Here is a 22,637-nt window from a genome sequence, read left to right as displayed (position 1 = left end):
AATTCATTGAAGTCCATTTGTTAACATTTGGTTACTAAACTGCTTATGTGTTGAATGTAAAAGATTTTAATACGGATACATACTTACTTGTAACAATAACTGAAAAAAATAATCTAGTACATATTTAGCAATTTAATATTTTAAACAGTACGATGCATTCACTACTTTTAAGCATGAAGTAACTACGTATCGTATAAAATGATTTTTTGATAGTCGATGGTCAGTGGGCATATTGGTCCAGTTGGACTACATGTGATGTCACGTGCGGCACGGGAAGACAATTACGGACAAGACGATGTACAGATCCGTTGCCAGAGAATGGTGGAAAGGATTGTATTGGGGAAAGTTTACAGAGTAGTCAATGTTCAGAATTAAACTGTTCAGGTAAAGAATAACAGACGAAATAACGCGCCATTTATTATTGCGCCTAAAATTGAATAGCGGTTTTGGTTTGTTCAGCATGAATTACAGTAGAACTTCGGTAAGTCGATGTTGAAGGGACTTGCGTAAAAAAACTTCGACACATCGGGACTTCGACTCATGAATCGCTCTCAATTCCATACAAAATTTCGACCCGTGACTAGTCCTTATTATAAGATCTATAACGAAACCTATTTCATGTTTTTCCATCATTAATCTGATATTTACATTTTACAATGATAAACATAGCATGTTAAATAACGTTTTTCAAGGCTAATTATTTGGACTAACCGTTGACATATACAAAAGAGTTACAAAAGGCGTATGAATACGAAAGGGCGATAACTAAACCAGCTTATAGTAAATATTTCGCGTGTTATTCTCACGCGACATCGGGTCAAGGATGTTTTCAAATTACTATTTAAACATTTTATCACACATTTTATCGCAAACAAAGGCTGTTTGAACACACGGCTGTGTTATTTACACCTATCCCACAAGTTGATTAGAAATCGTCTTCGCAGCCCGATAAGGTGTGAAAAATGTCTCCAGATCAAAGGTGTCAAAACAATCCAACGACTTCGACTTATTTGTGGTAAATTGCACTAGATTTACTTTATACGGACCACGAAAAAACCTCGACACATCGAAAAATTCGACACATAAAATTTCGACTCATAAATAGGTTTTTATAAGGAATATATAGGAGGGAAAGTCGGGACTTTCATTTTTCTTCGACACATCGAGAAAATCGACTAATCGACGTTCGACTCATAGAAGTTCTACTGTACTTATATATGCCGTACAAAACGGACTATTTTATTTCCAGTTGATGGTCAATGGGCTTATTGGTCCAGTTGGACCTCATGTTTGTAGTAAAGACACGGTTCAAAAATAAATTGTTTAGGTAAAGAAAAAAGCTCCGATTGATTTTGCTTCTAAATTTATATAGCAGTTTCTGTTTTTTAGCTTTTGGATTGTACACATTTGTAAACGACCAAAGACATTTTGGCATATAGCGTTATATACCTGGCAATTTCGTGTCTGCTCTTTATCTTTTTAAACGTACACTGAATTGACCTTTGTGGACTTTTTCTAAAACATATATCACTATTGGAAAGACTTGCAGCAGAATAAATCATCCGTTATAAGGAAATAATGATTACAATAAAAGTATACTTTCATAATCAAACTGTGCATTACTACGTTTTGGTCCTTAGTTTTTAAACGTTTGAAAGAGGAATTACCATAACAGGTGCGATAAATTATTCATTTATTTCCGCATGAATTTGTATTTCAGTGAGAAAATTTTACTCATCGAATATAGGTCAATGTAGACCATTTGGTTACTAAAATGAATACAATATTTTGACAGTCGATGGTCAGTGGGCATATTGGTCCAGTTGGACCTCATGTGATGTCACGTGTGGCACGGGAAGGCAATTACGGACAAGAAGATGTACAAATCCAATGCCAGAGAATGGTGGAAAAGATTGTATTGGAGAAAGTTTACAGATTAGTCAATGTTCAGAAGTAAACTGTTCAGGTAAATAATAATACATGAAATAACGCGCTAATCATTTAAGCTTCTTAAATTGAATATTGATTTCAGGTTTTAAAACTTTATCATGAATTACTTATTTGTCGTATAGAACGAACGTTTTATTGTCAGTTGATGGTCAATGGGCATATTGGTCCAATTGGACGTCATGTGATGTCACGTGTGGCACGGGAAGGCAGTTACGGTCAAGAAGATGTACAAATCCAACACCAGAGAGTGGTGGAAAGGATTGTATTGGAGAAAGTTTACAGATTAGTCAATGTTTAGAAGTAAACTGTTCAGGTAAAGAATAAAACATGAATAACGCGCCAATTAGTCTTTCCTCTAAAATTAAATAGCAGTTTCCGTGTTTAGCTCTTGCGTTTTACACACTTGTACATACCGGAAGAGATTTAAATGCATGGTGTTATGCACCTGGCAATTTTGTCTCTGCTTTGTTTTGTTTTAACCGTAGACTTAATTGATTTTTATGCACATATTCTGAAACGTGTACTAGTATTACTATTGAGAATACTTGCAGTATAATAAGTCATTCCGTTAAAAGGTAATAATGAGTATCATAATATTTTACTATCATATTGCAACTGTGTGTTACTACGTCTTGGTCCTTTATTAATTTTAAACGTTTGAAAGAGGAATTACCATACAGTGCGATATATCAAGTCATTCATTTTGGCAAGAAAATGTATTTTAGTAAGGAAATAATACTCATCTAACATAGTTAAATGTAGTCCAATAGGTTACTAAAATGAATAACAATGATGCTTATATAATCTGAAAGGTAAAACGTTTAAAATACTGACTAACAGTTTTTTCAACATAATCGAATAACATTAACAATGAATCGTATAGTACGATATTTTTGCCAGTCGATGGTCAGTGGGCATATTGGTCCAGTTGGACGTCATGTGATGTCACGTGTGGCATGGGAAGGCTATTACGAACAAGAAGATGTACAAATCCAATTCCAGAGAATGACGGAAAAGATTGTATTGGAGAAAGTTTACAGAGTAGTCAATGTTTAGAAGTAAACTGTCCAGGTAAAGAATAATACATGAAATAACGCACTAATAATTTAAACTTCTTAAATTGAATATGAATTTCCGGTTTTAAAACTTAAAACATGAACTACTTATTTGTCGTATAGTACGAACGTTTCATTTCCAGTCGATGGTCAATGGGCGTATTGGTCCACGTGGACCTCATGTGATGTCACGTGTGGCACGGGAAGACAACTACGTACAAGACGATGTACAAATCCAATACCAGCGAATGGTGGAAAAGATTGTATTGGAGAAATGTTACAGATGAGTCAATGTTTAAATGTAAACTGTTCAGGTAAATAATCATATATGAATTTACGTACCCAAGTGTTCTTACCTTTAAAATTAAAAAGAAGTGTCCGTTTTTAGCTCCTGCCTCTTACACGTATACGCCCGAAGAAATTTAGACGCATGGTGTTATGCACCAAGCAATTTTGTGTCTGCTTTCAATGTTTTCAATCGAAGACTGAATTGACTTTAATAGACATATCTTGAAACATTAATTACTATAGGGAAGACTTGCAGCATAATAAGTCATTCCGTTGTAAGGAAATCATGATTAACTATAATATTTTACTATCGTAATAAAACTGTGTATTAACACGTTTTGGTACGTTTGAAAGAGGAAATTACCATAACATGTGTGATATATTTATTGATTTATTTTGGCAAGAATTTGTATTTCAGTGAGGAAATAATACTCATCTAACATAGTTCAATGTAGTCCCTTTGGTTACTTAAATGAGTAAAATGAGGTTTATATTATATAAAAGGAAAAAGTTTTAAATACTGACAAACGGATATTTTCGTCAAAATCGAATGACATTAACAATGAATCTAGAACATATTTAGCAATGGATTTTTCAAACAGTGCTATGCACTCATTTATTAAAGCATGAATTATTTTACGTATGGTATAAAACGATATTTTTGACAGTCGATGGCCAGTGGGCACATTGGTCCAATTGGACCTCATGTGATGTCACGTGTGGCACGGGAAGGTTATTACGGACACGAAGATGTACAAATCCAATGCCAGAGAATGGTGGAAAGGATTGTATTGGAGAAAGTTTACAGATGAGTCAATGTTCAGAAGTAAACTGTTCAGGTAAAGAATAATACATGAAATAACGCGCCAATAGTGCTTGCCTCTTAAATTATTTAGCAGTTTCCGTTTTAAACTCTTGCGTTTTACACATTTGTATACGCCCGAAAAAGTTAAGACGCGTGGTGTTATGTACCTGGCTATCTCGTGTCTGCTCTGAATGTTTTAAATCGTAGACCTATTTGACTTTTATAGACATATTCTGAAACATTAATTACTATAGGGAAGACTTGCAGCAAAAAAACTCATTCCATTATAAAGAAATAATGATAACCATAATATTATACTAACATCATGAAACTGTGTATTAACAGGCTTTGGTCTTTAGTTTTTTTTTAAAACGTTTGAAAGTGGAAATACCCATAACAATTGTGATATATTTATTCATTTAATTTAGCAAGAACTTGTATTTCAGTGAGGAAATAGTACTCATCTATCATAGTTCAATGTAGTCCATTTTGTTACTTAAATGAATAAAAATGAGGCTTATATAAAATGAAAGGTAAACGTTCTAAAATGCTGACACACGGTTATTTTTTATAGAATCAGATAACATTAACACAGAATCTAGAACATATTTAGCAATTGCTATTTCGAACAGTGCTATGTACTCATATTGAAGGCATGAAATAATTACGTATCATATAAAATAATATTTCTGACAGTCGATGGTCAGTGGGCATATTGGTCAAGTTGGACGTCATGTAATGTCACGTGTGGCACGGGAAGTCAGTTACGGACAAGAAGATGTACACATCCGATGCCAGAGAATGGTGGAAAGGATTGTATTGGAGAAAGTTTAGAGATTAGTCAATGTTCAGATGTGAACTGTTCAGGTAAAAAATAATAGAGGCCTAACTATTATGCATGCGTCTAAAATTATATATCGGTCTCCGGTTTTAAAAATTTACGTAGGAATTTCTTATTTGTCGTCATTAGAACCAATATTGTTCATTTCCAGTCGATGGCCAATGGGCATATTGGTCCAGTTGGACCTCATGTGACGTCACATGTGGCAGGGGAAGGCAATTACGGACAAGAAGATGTACAAATCCAATGCCACATAATCACGGAAAAGATTGTATTGGAGAAAGTTTACAGATGAGTCAATGTTCAGAAGTAAACTGTTCAGGTAAAAAATAATACATGAAATAACGCGCCAATTGAGTTTGCTTCAAACATAATATCGCGAGTTCCGTTTGTTAAGCATTAAATAGTTATATGACATATATAACTGATTTTTTGATTACAAGTCGATGGACAATGGGCATACTGGGCCAGTTGGACCTCATGTGATGTCACGTGTGGCACAGGAAGGCAACTACGGACAAGAAGATGTACAAATCCGATGCCAGAGAATGGTGGAAAAGATTGTATTGGAGAAAGTTTACAGAGTAGTCAATGTTCAGAAGTAAACTGTTCAGGTAATGATTAATACATGAAACAATGAGCCAATGGTGTTTGCCTCTAAATTGAATAGTGGTTTCCGTTTGTTAAGCATGAATTATTTATTTGACCTTAAGAACGGAATTTTATTTTGCCAGTTGATGGTCAATGGGCATATTGGTCCAGTTGGACCTCATGTGATGTCACGTGTGGCAAGGGAAGGCAATTACGGACAAGAAGATGTACAAATCCAATGCCGGATAATGGTGGAAAGGATTGTATTGGGGAAACTTTAGAGATTAGCCAATGTTCAGAAGTAAACTGTTCAGGTAAAAAATATGAGATTTAATAACAATCCAATTGTTTTTGCGTCAACAATTGAATATCGGTTTCCGGTTTGTAAAAATTTAGGTATGAATTACATTTTGTCGTATAGCACCGACATTTTTCATTTCCAGTCGATGGTCAATGGACATATTGGTCCAGTTGGACCTCATGTGACGTCACGTGTGGCAAGGGTAAGCAACTACGGACAAGAAGATGTACAAATCCACTTCCAGAGAATGGTGGAAAAGATTGTATTGGAGAAAGTTTAGAGAGTAGCCATTGTTCAGATGTGAACTGTTCAGGTAAAGAATATAACAAGAAATAACGCGCCAATAGTGCATGCGTCTTAAATAAAAAAAGCGATTTCCGTTTGTTAAGTATGAGGTACTTATTTGACGTATAGATCACACTTTTATATTGTCAGTCGATGGTCAATGGGCAAATTGGTCCAGCTGGACATCATGTGACGTCACGTGTGGCAAGGGAAGGCGATTACGGACAAGAAGATGTACAAGTCCAATGCCAGAAAATAAAGGAAAGGATTGTATTGGAGAAGGTTTACAGATGAGTCAATGTTCAGCAGTAAACTGTCCAGGTATACAATTACAGATAAAATATCGCGTTAATTGTGCTTGCTTCTAAAATGAAATAACAGTTTCGTTTTTTGGATCTTACGTTCAACATATAAAGTTAAATGACTGGCAATTTTTATGTCAGAAATAGCACTCACAATGAGATTATACAGGCTAAAGTCATACATTGTCCACTCTGTATCTTTTGAATAATGTTTATAATATTATTTCAAGTTGCAGAAAGTTTAACGGATGCCTACTTAAGATATTTTGAATGGCTCATTTTTAGAAGCCCTTAAGTAAAGGTGATATTAATTGTTATAAGAACGTTTTCTAATGCCCGAAAATATTTTAGTGTTAAAGCTAAATATGTGGCATGAAGTATTGCCTCTTGAACTTCTATAAAATCAAAATAAATAATGTCCTTTGGGTCCATTTAAACAGTTACCAAGGGGTCTATTACTTGGTAGAAACTTAATTTGTCTTCTTGTGGAAAATCTTCAAAGCCCAAGCTTAGATATTTGAAATGAATTTTCGCCTAAAAAGACCTTTAAATATTTAATAAATCATTACCCTAGCGTTAAAAAGGGATCATTTAAGTTCATGTGGATATATTAAAAGAATAAACATGTCTAAAAATGTTTTTTTTTTCTAAACCTTCCATTTGCAGAACAATGATATTTGGCAAAAACAGCACATCGGTTCCCTTATTTAAATATAATTATTATTTTTGAACAGTCCATAAACATGAATTGTCTGAGTGGTTTTTTTATGTTATTGATATAAAGGTAGGTATAATTATGTTTTGATTATCAGGATTTTTCTTCATATTATCTATAATGTTAACGAAAAATTGCACGTCCTCATTGATCGTATGTTTGACTGATAATTGTAAAGATGAGTAATAAATGTCAAAATAGCTCAATTGGTAAAGCACTAAGCTCAGAAGGAACCTCAAACTTACGGGATTCAAAATTGCATCTTCTAGTGTTATTTGATTGATTTTTATTTATGTTACTTTTTTTAATTGAAGTACAGCCCAAATCCGGTCATTTGACAACCCTTTTGAAAAAATCTAATTGATTCCCCTGTCTCATTTTTCATTTCTTACTACAAACGTTTGAATATTTTAATAATAATTAAGAGAAAAAAAACCTATAATATTAATTAGTTCATCTGCGTAATCATATAATTATTTTGTCAGGTAGTAAGAAATACTACCTGACTACAATCATAATATGTTCATATAAATAAGCGGTATTACTGTGCTTTAGAGTCAAAGGAAAAGAACTTCTCATAAAATATAAAATGTATAATTTTAATGGTAAGATTTGGTCACTTGTAGTTTACTTTTGTTCACCTGAAAGTTCTGTTTATCGAACTTGATTATAATAAAACAGAAACTATGGCATTTTGATTTTTCTCTTCTTTTATGGTGTAATAGTTGTGCTTCTTTGTAGTACTGGTATTATGTAGGGAGGGTTCGTTTAACTTGAATCATTTAATAATTTAATAATACACATTATTATTGTTGAAAGTCATCACATATATTTAAAGCCATAAACTCTTCCTCATAACTCTTACTCATAAATAAGTATCACTATTGAGTCGTGTAATGGCAAAAGCTTAGTTACTTGGCATATACAAATATCACAACAAAAATTGCATGGAAATAATGCCTTTATGATTAAAACTTTCCCTACTCATGGGGTAACCAAGAATCATAATTGTAATGAAATAAAAACATGTTCCAGACAAGTGTAATAAATTGGTCTCTTCCCTAAGTTAAGGGTTTTTGTATCTAGTACTTAATACCAAATGCATTTGGGAGTATATTTCCCAGACTTTGTGTCGCACTTGTTGTAGAAAAGGAGACATTTTTATTTCGTTCAAGTGGATGTTGTTGAGTTTTTAAGTATTGCTTAAAATTGTTTAAAGTTTATTATTGTTTGATAATATAATGATAATAATTCATCACTTCATCATTCAATTTCATGACAGTAATTGATGTGTAGAATATGTATTTAACTTCAGCTATCATGTCTGCATTCTCTGTGACCAAACCTAGTTCATACAACACGATAAACGGAATAAGGAAACTAACCTTTTCAAGTACCATTTACCAGTTTGGATATCATTTTAGTACCTCAACTGGAACTTACACATGTAGATTACCTGGTGTGTACTACTTTTCTGTCACATTTGTGAAGAAACGGGCATCATCAAGGGTTGATATGGTTTACTGTAAAATTTACAAGAATACACAGTCTCTGATGTACATGAAAGTCGATCCAACTGATGATTCAACTGACAACGGTCATGCTGCTATATCCCAGTCTATCGTGATTAATCTTAACGTTGGGGACACTGTGTTCCTTTCTGACTGCAGCAATCCGCCAAGCACATTCATGGAACATTGGACTTCTTTTACCGGATTCCTTCTATATCATACCAATTAAACCTTTTATTCAATATTTGGTGGAACAAAATGTTAAATTTGCTTTTGTTTTCATGTTGTGCACTTAATGACATTTCAACTTAATTAGTCTCACTTGTAATTATAATAGCTATTAGCTAGTATAGATAAACAATTATTGTGCATGCTGAATGTTATGTCTAGTAAATGAATTATAATTTATTACGTAAACGAATGTAAGTGTTAAATTGCTATTTTGTGATACCCCTCGATTGTATGGATGTTTCTTTAACTGTCTAATATAGCATGGAGAAATAATGAATGTGTAATAGCATATGTGCACATAAAAAATCCCTTTAAATAGTCTACAATGGACACATTTTGCATAAGTATTTTCTTTTTTTTTTTTGATAAACTGTTAATCGTGTTCTTTGATTGATTTGAGTGTGAACCTTTATATGAAGAAAGATATAATTATGATATTTGGTTTTCGAACAGTTTATTATTTGCTACATAAACATGGATCATGTATCTCTCTCTTACCAAAAACATACATATTTATTTCTTCACTGGTTCGTTGTCATGTATAATCCTTAATAATACTATTATCATTGTCTATGGTGTGATATACTTCTAAATAAAGCATGTTAAAAGTGTTTAGATGAAAACTAGGCGTTGATTAGTACATACGATATCAATACTATTCTGTCTAATGGACACTAGACTCATTGTCTCCTTTTTAAAAAAAAATGTTTTCTTTTCCTTCATATAGTACTTGTACTTGATTACTAACAAAACATCACGAGACATAATTACCATTTCCGGGGTTATTCATGTCCCCATTTTCTAATGGCGTATAAAACAGTCATAACAATAACTAAACTTTATAAATAAATGTTACAAATACAAAGTTCATTTTTATGATAAACAACACTTAAAATCAATTTGTTATAAGTCATTTGTGTGTGACAGTAAACGACACAACCATTTTGAAAATGAAACGGCATCAAGATTAGAAAGTAGTTTTATGGGTAGTTTCTTTAAACATAATACAATGACACCTGCATGTACTATTTGAAGCAGTTACAATCAAATAGTAGATTTAAATATTCATCAAGTGCAACTTAGATAAGTATTCCAGTTTTTAATGTTTTCGGATCTCTTAACCATTAGATATGTTTTTAAATGCACGTTTAAACTGCTATATATCACTATCACAAAACAATATGAAGTAATTGATAACTACAGTTGCATAAGTTTTATTACCCTACCATTAAATCACATTAATAACCCTATTCTATTTTAAAAAGTTTATGATCTAACCAATCTTCAATTCTTAATTCTACATTAACGATATTTTATGAAAAACGAAAACAAAGTTCAACCAGGCAAAGGCAACTTTCATAGGACGCAGCCTCCGACAAAATCCAGACACAACTGCGGACGCCAAGGGCGGCGAAAGGAGGGGAGTGACATGTTATAAGTGAAATGATAAGAACTCAAAGGGAAATAAAATTTGCATTGGGTATTGTTGTATTGGGGAAAGTTTACAGAGTAGTCAATGTTGAAGAGGAAACTGTTCAAGTATATAATTATATATATGATAATGAACCGTTTAAATAAATCAGGACACGCCGATAAGCTGAAAACATCTCGGTTAACCTATTTTTATATTTGGTGCAAAAAATGTTCGGAAAATTATCATCCTAATTCTTATTTACCAAGATATATGAAAGACAAATTGCCGTTCCAATAACACTGTTATTTTGTGCATACTGGTATTATGTATAAAGTACTGTCTGTCTGTTTGTCTTAAAAAAGACAAACATTCGGTTATACAGCTTTGTTTAGTGGTTTCTAAAGTCCTTTTCATATCGTTAGATAAACAAATTTAACTAAAAAATCTTTAAATTAAGAAATAACTTTAAATTAAGAAATAACTTAGGACCAAATGAATACGGCCCGTGATGACGACAGCAGAAAATTAGTTGAAGCCATATTCTTTGATCTTAGAAAGGCCTTATAATTTGTTGATCATGAAATCCATTTATATAATTTTAAACTTGATCAACCCTCTCATAAAGCTATAAAAATTATTTGGAGTTAAAGTTCAATTGAAATCTCATAATAAAGTAAAGGGGTTCCTAATTCCCCATTTAGGACTTTCCCGTTTGGGACAAATATAGTAATATAAAGCGCCCCCTAGTTTTTTTTAAACCTTTTCATAATTTTTTCCTTTAACAATGTATATTTTTTTAAAGCGAAAAAATGGGGTTATCAAACCTTTATTTTAAATAAATGAAAAAAAAGTGAGGAGAGAAAAGGGGGGCTGCATACCCTTTTAGAAATAACAAGAAGGGAAAAAATTCCCCGGAAGGGGAAAATCCCCTTTGGAAACTAATTTGAGTAACACGTACCCATTGGGAAACATGTCCCTTAATGGAATATAGGGATTTAACCCGTTAAAATTTTCAGCCCTAATAGCAAAAATTTTTTGGAAACTCAAAAACAATAAAATCTTTTTGGTGTAGATGTATTTATAGCATAAAAAAAGGGTTTAAAAATTTTTTGGTGGGGAAAATTTTTTACAAGAAATTTTTTTCATGCAGATAAAAAATATGTATTTTTCTGTATAAACAGTTCCCAAATAGAAACATTTGGGTAAAATTATGACCGGTAAGTTTTTCCCACCATCGTTTTTAAAGTTTTTGTCTAACTTAAATCCTTTTTCATCAAAAAAGATTTTGTCTACACTTTTAACAGCACTTTCAATTTAAACGTTTTGGGGAAAAACGTTATTTTGGGTTAAATTTATTTTTAGTTTCATGATAAAAAAAATGAAAATAAAATTTTTTTACCAAAAGGGTTAAAAATTATATCCCATTAAAAAATATTGGAATTTTTTTGTGCAAAAGTTTTGGTTAATGTCACGATAAGATCTTGTTATAGTCAATGTTTGAAATGCTATACAAGAACATATAGTTCTTACATTATTGTTATACTTTATTGATGTGTTTTTGAGATAAAAGCTGATTTTTATTGTGTGTATTTTGTAATATAATATATTTTGTTGATGCTCATGTAAAAATAATGCTACAAATTAGTTCCGAATTCATATATGTTTTCAATTAATATATTAAATGTTAGTAAACATATTCCTACAAATGACTACAGGTTTCTTCCAATCCGCTCAATGCACTTATATGCACTAAAAATCTTCTTTTTTTTTTCTATTTCTTTAAAATATGTTATATTTGGTGTCCCGTTATAGTTGCCAAAATAAAGCTATTAATTGACTATTTATCTGTGTCGTTATTTTCGTCTGTCTTTTTTGGGAGTTATTATAGTTATAGTGATGTAATATTTTGTATGGAAGTCAAAATACTCGAACGTGTATGTTTACATTTTGCTACTTTTATTACAAATAATTTCATATTCTTGCATGCTCTAAAACCATTATTTAAACATTATAAAACTCATGTTTAACTTTTCTAAAGAAGAAAAAAATATTTGTTTCTGATGTATAAGATGCCTTTTAGACATTACAACGCAATACGTACAGTATTGTACAGTTATGTAACTTTATTTTTAAATCGCATTACAGTTGATTTATTAAACTAAAACGTTACAAATGTGGGCTGTGTCACATTGCTTGTATTCATATTAATTTCAAAACCTTCTTAATCTTTAAATATGTGTCGCTCTGTTTGATGTCAATAACATTGGAAAAAAAATCTACTTACTTTTTCATGTAATACGAATTGAAGCTATCAAAATTATAATATATTTTACATGACTAAAACGGAATATTTATCTGTACATCAGTTAATTCTGGTGAGTAATGGTTAAACCGGAGTGGACTTTATGTTATAACTCCGCCCGATTGTCTGTTTTTCTGTACGTAAGTCAGTCAGTCCATCTGTTCACAAAAATTTGATCTCGTGTAAATTGCTTAAACTGGCCAAAACAAAACTTAGTCAAACCGAAATGCTGATTTTTTTCAGATTTCATCTTGACTTTAAAATGACTCTGACAATCAAGGTCAAATTATTGAATATTGCTTAAGTTGAGATAACTTAATTTATATATTTACAGAATAATTTGACAAACGGACATCAATATCAAAATCAACAATTGAAAATGACCTTGACTTAAATGGTCTTGACCGTGACCATGGCCATTTTTAAAATAAAAATATGATCTTGGTTAGTAAATGACATTTACTGTCAAGGTCAAATATAAAATATGTATTCAATTTTGTACAAAAGTATGTTTGTTTCATTGATAAAATATTCAACTACAATGTCCTTCCACTGATGGGCCTTTGGAAATAAGAAAACTTCGGGAGTGGTTCCCTAATCGGCCGTATTCTCGCTTATTATATCATTAATTATAGCAAGTGAGTATTCAAATGCATCGGGGTGAGAAACAATACTTAAACGAATTGTTTTATAGAGATGTTCTTACACATAATTATCAGGAGTGGAGAAATACGTTCATTTGATATAGTTCTAGTAAAAGGGGGGGATAAACTCAAAACGAGAAATTCCCAAATAGTTAAAAAGTAAAAAAATTTTAAATTTTTTTAACCCCATTTTTAAAAGATTCAATTTTAAAATTTAAAAAATAAAAATGTTCAAAATTCACCATTTGTTTTCTCATTTTAAAAAATATGATTGTTAAATCATTTTAACAGGTTTTTACATTAAAAGTCAAATTAAATATGCAGAAAACATCAAAATAAGAGGGGTGGTTTTTTCAGGCATAATTTTTTTTACGTTTTAAAAAATCAAAATGAATGTTATTTATTCGTAAGAAATAATTGGGATAAACAGTAAATTTTTAAAAATTTTAAAAAAAACCTTTTATTTTTATTAAAATGAGGTTAAAACAATAAGTTTATTTTTAATTTTGATCTTTTGGTTTGCCCTGCAAGTTTTAAAATTATTGCGGGACAATAAATTTTAAAAGAAAGAAAATAATGATAAAAATTTGGGGGTTTTTTTCTCATGAGATTTCACAAAACCCCCGGTTTTTTCCAAAATTGGGTTTTTTTGTGGGTTTTTCCCTTTTTTTTTATTTTTTTGTTTTAAAAAAAGAGAAAAAAAAAATAAAAATTTAAGTTGGGGGGGGAAAAAAAAAAAAAAAATTTTAAAAAAAATTTTTCAAATGTATTTTTTAAATCCCTTTCATTTTTAAATTCCCTAAGTATTTTCTAAGTGTTAAAAGGGTTTTATTAAATGTAGTATGAAAATGGATGGGCACTAAATTTTAAAACTGAAAATTAGATTCAAAAATATGGAATGATATGTTTGTATAAAAACACAAGATTAAAAACCTTTTTAAAAACAAATAGCAAATTAAAGAAAAAGGGAAAATGGAAAAATTCGTATTATAAAACATTACAATTCGGAGCCGAAACAGGAACTCGGGACAAAAAATGGAGCGACTAAGATATTTGATATATATCATAATAGTGTTGATAAATGTTGTTATAATTACACTATTTGTGCCCAAGGATACAGGTAAGAAAATAATATAAATTATATAAAATGAAATTACTTAAATAAATTTAGTGAATACAATTTATGCTATTATTTGTATTTAGCTGTAACAATTTAATATATTTAAATCTTTACGCACTTTGCTTAAAATGTGATACTTCAAAAACACGTCAACAATATCTGAATAGTAAATATTATTAGATACGCATAGCCAAGTATATTTTTTGAAAAGAACCAGAATATTTATATTCGATCCATGGACTTATTTGACATATTTTATTTCTATTTGTGCTTATCATGCTACATTTATGAAAATGCAATAAGATTCAAATACAGCTTACCCTTTTACATACCAACATAAATTATTTAGTCGATGGTCAATGGGCACAATGGTCAAGCTGGACCTCATGTGACGTCACGTGTGGTAAAGGAAGTCATCTTCGTAGAAGGACATGCACACATCCAGTTTCAGCAAATAATGGAAGCAATTGTATCGAAGAGAATTTACAAACCACTGAGTGCTTCAAAAGCAGTTGCCAGGTTATTTGATATTGTAATAGTCTAAAATATGAGAAATCAAAACTTTAATAAATAATCGAATGTAAGGTAATGCAAACTTAATGGAAAATAGGTTTATGTAACGCCACACTAATATATAATTTGTCTTAAATCTTTATATTTTAAATGCAGTATATGTTCAAATGATTTCAAGGAAACATACATGTATTTCAGTGTAATGTAAAATAATATTGGTACAACCATAGCAGTAAACATTTTCTATGTTAGGTTTGTATCTTTTCCAGGCATTTGTCTGGCAAATTCAAATTTATAAAAAGGGGCATGTTGCTCATTTATTTAGGAATAATCAAACACTGTACATGTGTCAAGTCAAGTCAATTATGTGAGCATGTGATAACAGTTGAAAAGGAAAATGGCATATGATTCATTTAGTTTAAGCATTAATTAAGCATAAATTATTATATGTCTCTTACATAAATTAGTTTGTGTTAATTTCCTGTTATTTAGGTCATTTCCATAAGTAGGTGTCTCAAATCCTAATTTGATATCAAATGCAACATATTTTGTTCTACATTTTTGTGCGAAATGACCGACGTTTTATTTGTTTGTTTGATTTTTTGTCATTTATGACCCCTTTTAGGAAGAAAATTGATAAAGCTTTAAATGCCTTTAATCATTGAAGCATAGAAAAAATTAATCTGCATGATGATTGAAAATAAACAAAACATTATTTAGAATAATTTTAGATAAAACAACATGACGGTTGGTTTGACTGCGAGTTATCTGCTCTTAAAATGAACTGAAAATAAATAAAATAACTTCCAGGGCCTGATAACTCCAAAGTAGGAATATGACCCCAAATATTTTCTTTTAATAAATTTGTTACAATTATGATTCCTTTTAATCATACAAAATATTTGAAAATTTTTTTTACGCCTGTACTACCCATTTCAAGTTTTATAAATTAAAAAAAACATATACATGTATATATATGCTATAATTTATTGTATTATTTATTTCAGATAGCATGTCTGCATTCTCTGTTACGAGTCCTTATACGTACAGTAGGATTAACGGAATTTATAAACTGATATTTTCCGGTACTATTTACCAGATGAGTATGGAAATGATTTTAACATCTCAACTGGAACTTATAAGGATAGGATACCCGGCGTGTATCAATTTTCTTCTACATTAGTATAGAAAAGGTCATCATCAAGGGTAGATCAGGTTTACTGTATAATTTAAAAGAATAGACAGTCTCTGGTTCTGATAAAAGTTGACCCCTATAACGATGATACGGACAAAGGAAATGCTGTGGTTTCCCAGTCTATTGTCATTGACCTTAGCATAGGAGATACGGTGTATCTTGGAAACTGCAACAATCCGCCGATCAGATACATGGAATATTGGTCTTCTTTTACTGGATTCCTACTTTATCATATCAATTAACTTTTTAATTTATTCTTGAAAACAGTTGACAATTCGCTTTGTGATGAATCCAGTAATAACATATTACATATTTACTTCTTATATTTTTTCTAATTCTATGTTCATCATTTTTATATATACATCTTTCTTTTTTTGTTTATTTGTTTTGTAAACAACAATCAATAAATACCCATAATTCCGCCAAAATATGTTGATCAAGAAATACTATCAATATGCGCAAGTGCACTTAATGACAAAGCTAATGTGAAATCTAGCCAATATCACTTGTAAAATGTAGGAGAATTAGCAACAGAAGCGTATTTCTCTGTTTAAAAGAACAAAGGGCCATTATTTCGCAAATAAGGATATTTCAATGGCAATATTGTCGCAGGCACTTGATGACCATCTTTTGTAACAGTTTGGTCCAAATCCCCTAAGAAATGTAGAAGTTGCATACAAAACAGTATTACTCTGTGTATTTTATTATATCAAAAAGGTGCTGTTATTCTGCCATAAATGTTTGAATTGCAAACACCGGCAACATTCCTTTGAAAATGTATATTTCGTTGATTATCATATACATTATGGTTCAATTATACAGTCTCGTATATGTATTATTATTATTATTATTATTATTATTATTATTATTATTATTATTATTATTATTGTATTTTTATCACATATCTGACATTCCGAATCTAGTTAAAAATGTCCATTAGCATCCAGTTACAATTGCTTAGGAAACATCGTCAATAGGTATACAATTTGTACTTTCGGTTTTTAATACATAATAATTAATACATTCAAATTGTCTTTCTAACTTTTATATCTATAACTCTTGTTAATTTCAGTGGGTTTTATTGATTAAACTAAGACAACAAACCCGGACATTTACCTAATGTTTTTTTAGCTCTTTTGTGCACAAAGTACTCAGAGGTGAGCTTTTGTAATGGCAATGTGTCCGTCGTTCGTAGTTGTCCACAATTTCTGCAAAGAAAATCTTCTCATTAACCACCACCTGATTGATTTTGACCAAACTTTTTCTTTCAAATTGAATGTATCTCTTGTTTATTTTACATGACGACAATTCTGGCATAGATTTGTAGGCAGACGGCATAGCTGAATATAGCTAGTCAGTGCACTTCTACGAATCACTACAAAAAGACAAAAAAAATTGTCATCAACAGCTTCTCTACATGTTACATCGACGTGAGTTTACATGCCTTTCACCAAAGGGATTCGGCAGAAAATCTAACCCCTAACAAAAACTCCTAAAGGGCTAGGGGTGATTCCCTGAATAACTTACAACCGAACCAATGGGCATCGAAAAGGAATGTTATGAAACATTAATAACAGGAGTTGGTGATAATCTGAAGCGTCAAAATTGTGTGATAAATGTATTAATAGTGTTGATAAGTGTAGTTTATATCACGCTTATCACGTTTGTTGTTGTACTGTATGCGTCGAAGGAACCAGTTAACTTTTATTTTAAGATAAGCGTTAACATTAACGTATTTCAGTCCATGGTCAATGGGCACACTGGTCAAGCCAGATGTCATGTGACGTCACGTGTGGAAAGGAACTCATTGACGTTTGAGAACTTGAGAATCCAGTTCCACCAAATAACGGACACGATGGTGCTGGGAAAAATTCACAAACTGCCGAACGCTTAAAAGAAAACTGCCCAGACAACTGCCCATATCAAAAGAAAAAGGAAATAAATAAAAGAACTTCAAAATCAACCTAAGAATAATTCTAAAAAAATGATATATTTGACATAATTCTAGATATTGGTTTTTTTTAATGTAATGCATATTTCTCTCAAATATTTATACAAAATTTAATTATTACGGCCTTTCTGTTTTGTAACTTTGAAACCTCACAGATTGAATAAGTACTTGTGTTCCTTTACATTAAACTTACATCAACGTAGGATGAACGTTTGAGAAAATGACTTCTAATATGTTTCGTTAAGTTCTGTTTAACTATATCGCATTTTTGAAAATATCTTGTAATGTTGTGGAAGGGTTTTACGTCGTACCAACACATGTCACAAATATCAAAATTATGGCGACTTGCCAGCTTTACTAGTGGAGGATTCACAATGAACGTTTTACTATGATATCTTTGAAATTATAAATCAAAGTGGTCGGGCAGCTCTAAAACTGTTTAAATATCTAATTGCTTTCATAAACATATAGGTACTAACTTTAAAGAAATTGAATAGGTGAATCAAAATCGACAAAATAATGTAAGTCGAAATAACTATCTCACATAGAAAATTGTTTTCTATATCCAGTTGATGGTCAGTGGGCATTTTGGTAAAGTTGGACCCAATGCGACGTCATGTGTGGTAAGTGAAGGCGATTACGAACAAGAAGATTTACAAATCCAATGTCGCGAATAAAGGAAGGGATTGTATTGGGGAAAGACTTACAGAGTGGTCATTGCTCAAGAGGAAACTGTTCAAGTATATGATTATAGATGAAATGATGAACCATATAAATACAAATTTGAACTTATTACCGCCAATTTTATATCGCTTTACAATTTTTAACATTTACGCTTTACACAGTTTAATAGAAAGACAGACGCGTAACATAAAGTTGCATTTGATGTCTTCTTTAGTTTCAAGTATTTACAATATTAACACATTCCTTTGTATGTAGATACTCATAAATGTTTATTTGATCTGATATGAATTTGCAACTGGTAGACGCAACCGTTAACATGATGTGTTTTTTATTTTATCTTTTATCATCTAGATGTTAAGTGATATCCACACACACTAATGGTTTTACTTCGACTGGTAAACTTAAAACTTCAGGTGCCTCTTTGTACTTATTTCAGACGAGCTGTCACTTGAGTAGAGCCCCCGAATTTCTGTAAGCTAGCCCATGAACCAACAGTGGAAAGATGCAAGTCTTTGGAAGTGTACAACCTTTACCACTTTCCCCGAATGCCCCTAAACTTCATGTATCATATTAAATATATAAATAGCATAAGGTTGGTCAATTTTATCAATGTTATAATGTATTATATATTTAAGCATTTCTGTCAAAAGTCCAAATACCAACAGCAACATCAATGGAATTCGATACTGACCTTCTCCAGTACAATTTACCAGTATGGCGATGACTTGTATAGCTAAAGAGGAACAAACCCGGCGTATACCATTTTTCTGCAACATTGGTTAGGAAGCGGATATGTTTCTATCTCTCAGTCTTTCGAGATAATCCTGATGTTGGGGACACAGTGTACCTTTTTCTGTGCAGCAATCCATGTACACACATGAAATATTGGTCTTCTTTGACCTCATTCCCCTACTATATCAATATAATTAACTTTTTAAGAACTTTAAAAAAATGTTTATTTCAACTAAGCTATCTCGTACAGGGTTTTTTATGACGTAGTTAGCAAATCGTTCATATCTGGAATATTTTGTGCTCTAAAAACTGTTAAAATTATCATGTATGATTATCTTGTCTTTAATTTCTGCTCATAGAGATAAACAAGTCAAACCGTTTATCTAATTTTATTATTATAACACAATGATTAATAAATCTATATTTACAAGCATTATGTTTAAATATATTCTCGTTATCATACAGCATAACAATTTTTGAAGATAGTTGCATAGACAAGCATTTACATATTAGTGTCCAGATATTTTGAATAAATATTGGTTGACATTTCGCAATGCACAAAGAAAGCTATACAACTTACTTACGAAATTTACGAAATGTCGGTGGTTTTTCTCAGGTATCCGCTCGTGCCAAAAATAATGTCGCTATTGAAGCGTTTTCGCTTTCCCCCAAATACAATTCCACTTTGTGATTTAAAAATTTGAAAAAAAATATGTTAAATATGTTTCGAGACAGTGAAATAGTTAAGTGAATAATCTGAACCTCTAAAAACGCCCATAACGACAAAACAGAAAATGTTTCAGGTTCGCTTTGATTATGGCTGTTAATGGACGGTACTTGTTTTCATTCGTGTCATTCCATGAAAAGCGGCGTATGGTCCCCAATTAAATGAAAGCGAGTGCCTAAAATGTTAAAACAGTGAGCGGAACTAAAGAAAATGGAATTTTAAAAGGAGATCAGGGGTTATGAATCGTACATATCACACATAAGACGTAAAAAGGCAAACCATATCATAAGTGTGATACCAAAAACATGATACACCGGTACCGTTGGCCTAGTGGTTAAGGCGTCCGCCTTCGGATCGGGAGGTCGAAGGTTCGAGCCCCACGGGGAGCGTTAATTGAAGGATGAATGTTTCTCGTGGGACTCGTTCCGAAATGGCCACTTCGTGAGCCGCGAGGTAGTTAAAATGAATGGTTACCGATTTCTATCCGCCTGGCGCCTGGCATAGTGGTAGGAATTGGGAGGTACATGGTATGCAACCAAAAGGTGTCTCATAAGTCAAAATGGCTGGCCCTTTCAGTAGGGGTGACACTATAATAAACAAGACCTTTACCTTTACCTCTTTACCTTTTAACATGACGAATTATCATAATTCTGACAGGATATACAACAGTGACGTTTATTTATAATGTGAATGAAACTGACAACAGCAGTGGCACAAGTATTTAATATATTCGTACATATAGTGATGACACTTTAAATTTACATATTAACTAGGTCTATCAATTTAACCAATACCCTTCCAATTTAAAAAGCATATTTTTCAACTCCTAAATATAGCACGTCGTACTTATATATCATAGAATAACATAGAAATTCAATAACTTAACTTTAAAGTCTAGGGGTTTAAATTTAGCTACCTTTGTTTCCTTCACAGGTGAATCTGAAAACATACATAGTAATTGTTTTTGACCTTGGAAAAAAGTGTTCAAGTAAATATATATATTGACAAAATATATGGGTAGAACCACCGACCTTCCATAAGCCAGCTGGATGGCTTCCTCACATGAAAGATTTCGACCCGAGTGAGGATCTTTTTTTTTCATAATAGGCCCTTTGCATGTTATTGTTATGAAATCTATTAATAGTAACAAATTGCTGATAAGAGATACAGGTAACTTTCGGATGGTTGGCAAAAAATATGGTGGCTGATAAAATGCAAAATATAGTAATGTTATATTTATAATAACAAACCTATTTTTCGTGAAACAGCTCAGTATTTAATATCATTAGAAAGGTTATTTTACTCATATTTTATATATTAAAAGATAAATTAACAAAGCGTTGTCATTTTTTCTTGGTAAGGAGTTAAACTTGGTCCTAGAAAACAATTGAAATAACAGTTGAAAAATAGCTGAGCTTTCTTTTTTAAAAGCAAAAAAAAAGAAAATTCCGCTTATATTTTAAAAATATGAATATAAAGAATTTTCAAATGATATAAGAATCTAAAAAATCGATCCATAAATAAAAAAGTTATAAGAATTTAAAAATTCTGCTGCTATATAATGTATATAAATATTGGTTTTTCTTGCCAACCAGTAAATTTGCTAAATTCTGGTAGCAGGTGCTTGTGATGTCATCGTGCAATGGGTCTATATCATATACCGTGAAAAAAATCAAATCTATATTGTTAAAAGCATTTCCCTTAGCAATATAATGTCCAAAAATAGAATTTATATATACAAGCATTCTCTCCTGCACATCGGTGAAAAGTTCCACTACCTTTCACTTTCTTATGCAACGGTGTGTATTCAATAAGCTGCTAAGGGAGCGTATAAAAAGCATAAAATATTTATAGTCGATGGTCAATGGACATAGTGGTCAAGCTGGGCTGAATGTGACGTCACGTGTGGCAAAGAAACTCATCAACGTACGAGAACTTGCACAAATCGAGTTCCAGCAAATACTGAAATCGAATGTATTGGAGAAACGTTACAAACAGCAGAATGCTCAAAAGGCAGTTGTCCAGGTACTTGTATTGCTAGAACATACTTTTGAAAAAAAAAGCAGAGATAAACCTGAATGAATTTGATTTTAAGTTCAACCTGAACAAATTACTTCATTGTATCCTATTTAAATGGCATCTATGATTTTTAAACGCCACAGTTGTTTTTTCTTTAAGGATTTGCAATAGCAAAATGAGCGTTTATTGTTCAACCGTTCTCGAAACGCTCTGTGCTTGCTCTACTCCATCATCTTCGTGACCTATGCACCCTTTTTTAAAGCGTTCGTGCCAATTTAATACTATATGACGTGAAACATTAATTTCGTAACACAGCTGCATCTGTTTAAAGAATATCTAAGGTTTGTAAAAAATATCTAGTGTAAGCGCTTATGTTTCTTTAGGATGATAGGACAGTTAAGATAACTACTAGTATTGAAAAAAGTTTTAAAAAATAAGCTGCATTTCATTTAGTTTGAATC

The 22,637-nt window shown here is 31.6% G+C and overlaps 1 protein-coding gene across 10 annotated transcripts in view; it reads left to right on the top strand.

Moving 5' to 3' along the window:
• Window positions 1-22,637, top strand: part of LOC132741702 (A disintegrin and metalloproteinase with thrombospondin motifs adt-1-like) — a 55,877-nt gene that overhangs the window by 5,273 nt on the left and 27,967 nt on the right. For 2 of the 10 annotated variants that reach the window (XM_060729930.1, XM_060729937.1), the window contains exons 5-15: window positions 214-384; window positions 1,796-1,966; window positions 2,093-2,263; window positions 2,851-3,021; window positions 3,149-3,319; window positions 3,962-4,132; window positions 4,795-4,965; window positions 5,091-5,261; window positions 5,383-5,553; window positions 5,674-5,844; window positions 5,974-6,144. In XM_060729930.1, the coding sequence (XP_060585913.1) occupies window positions 214-384; window positions 1,796-1,966; window positions 2,093-2,263; window positions 2,851-3,021; window positions 3,149-3,319; window positions 3,962-4,132; window positions 4,795-4,965; window positions 5,091-5,261; window positions 5,383-5,553; window positions 5,674-5,844; window positions 5,974-6,144 (1,881 nt within the window). Of the gene's footprint in view, window positions 1-213; window positions 385-1,795; window positions 1,967-2,092; window positions 2,264-2,850; window positions 3,022-3,148; window positions 3,320-3,961; window positions 4,133-4,794; window positions 4,966-5,090; window positions 5,262-5,382; window positions 5,554-5,673; window positions 5,845-5,973; window positions 6,145-6,266; window positions 6,438-8,448; window positions 9,066-22,637 lie in introns of those variants that run through there. The other 8 variants (XM_060729938.1, XM_060729935.1, XM_060729934.1 and 5 more) reach the window with 8 other exon arrangements.

Source organism: Ruditapes philippinarum, unplaced genomic scaffold (genome assembly GCF_026571515.1).
Source record: "Ruditapes philippinarum isolate M1 unplaced genomic scaffold, ASM2657151v2 ctg737_1_1_1_1, whole genome shotgun sequence".
NCBI lineage: Eukaryota > Metazoa > Mollusca > Bivalvia > Venerida > Veneridae > Ruditapes > Ruditapes philippinarum.
Note: the sequence above shows the minus strand (reverse complement) of the source record. Positions and strands in the feature narration are given on the sequence as shown.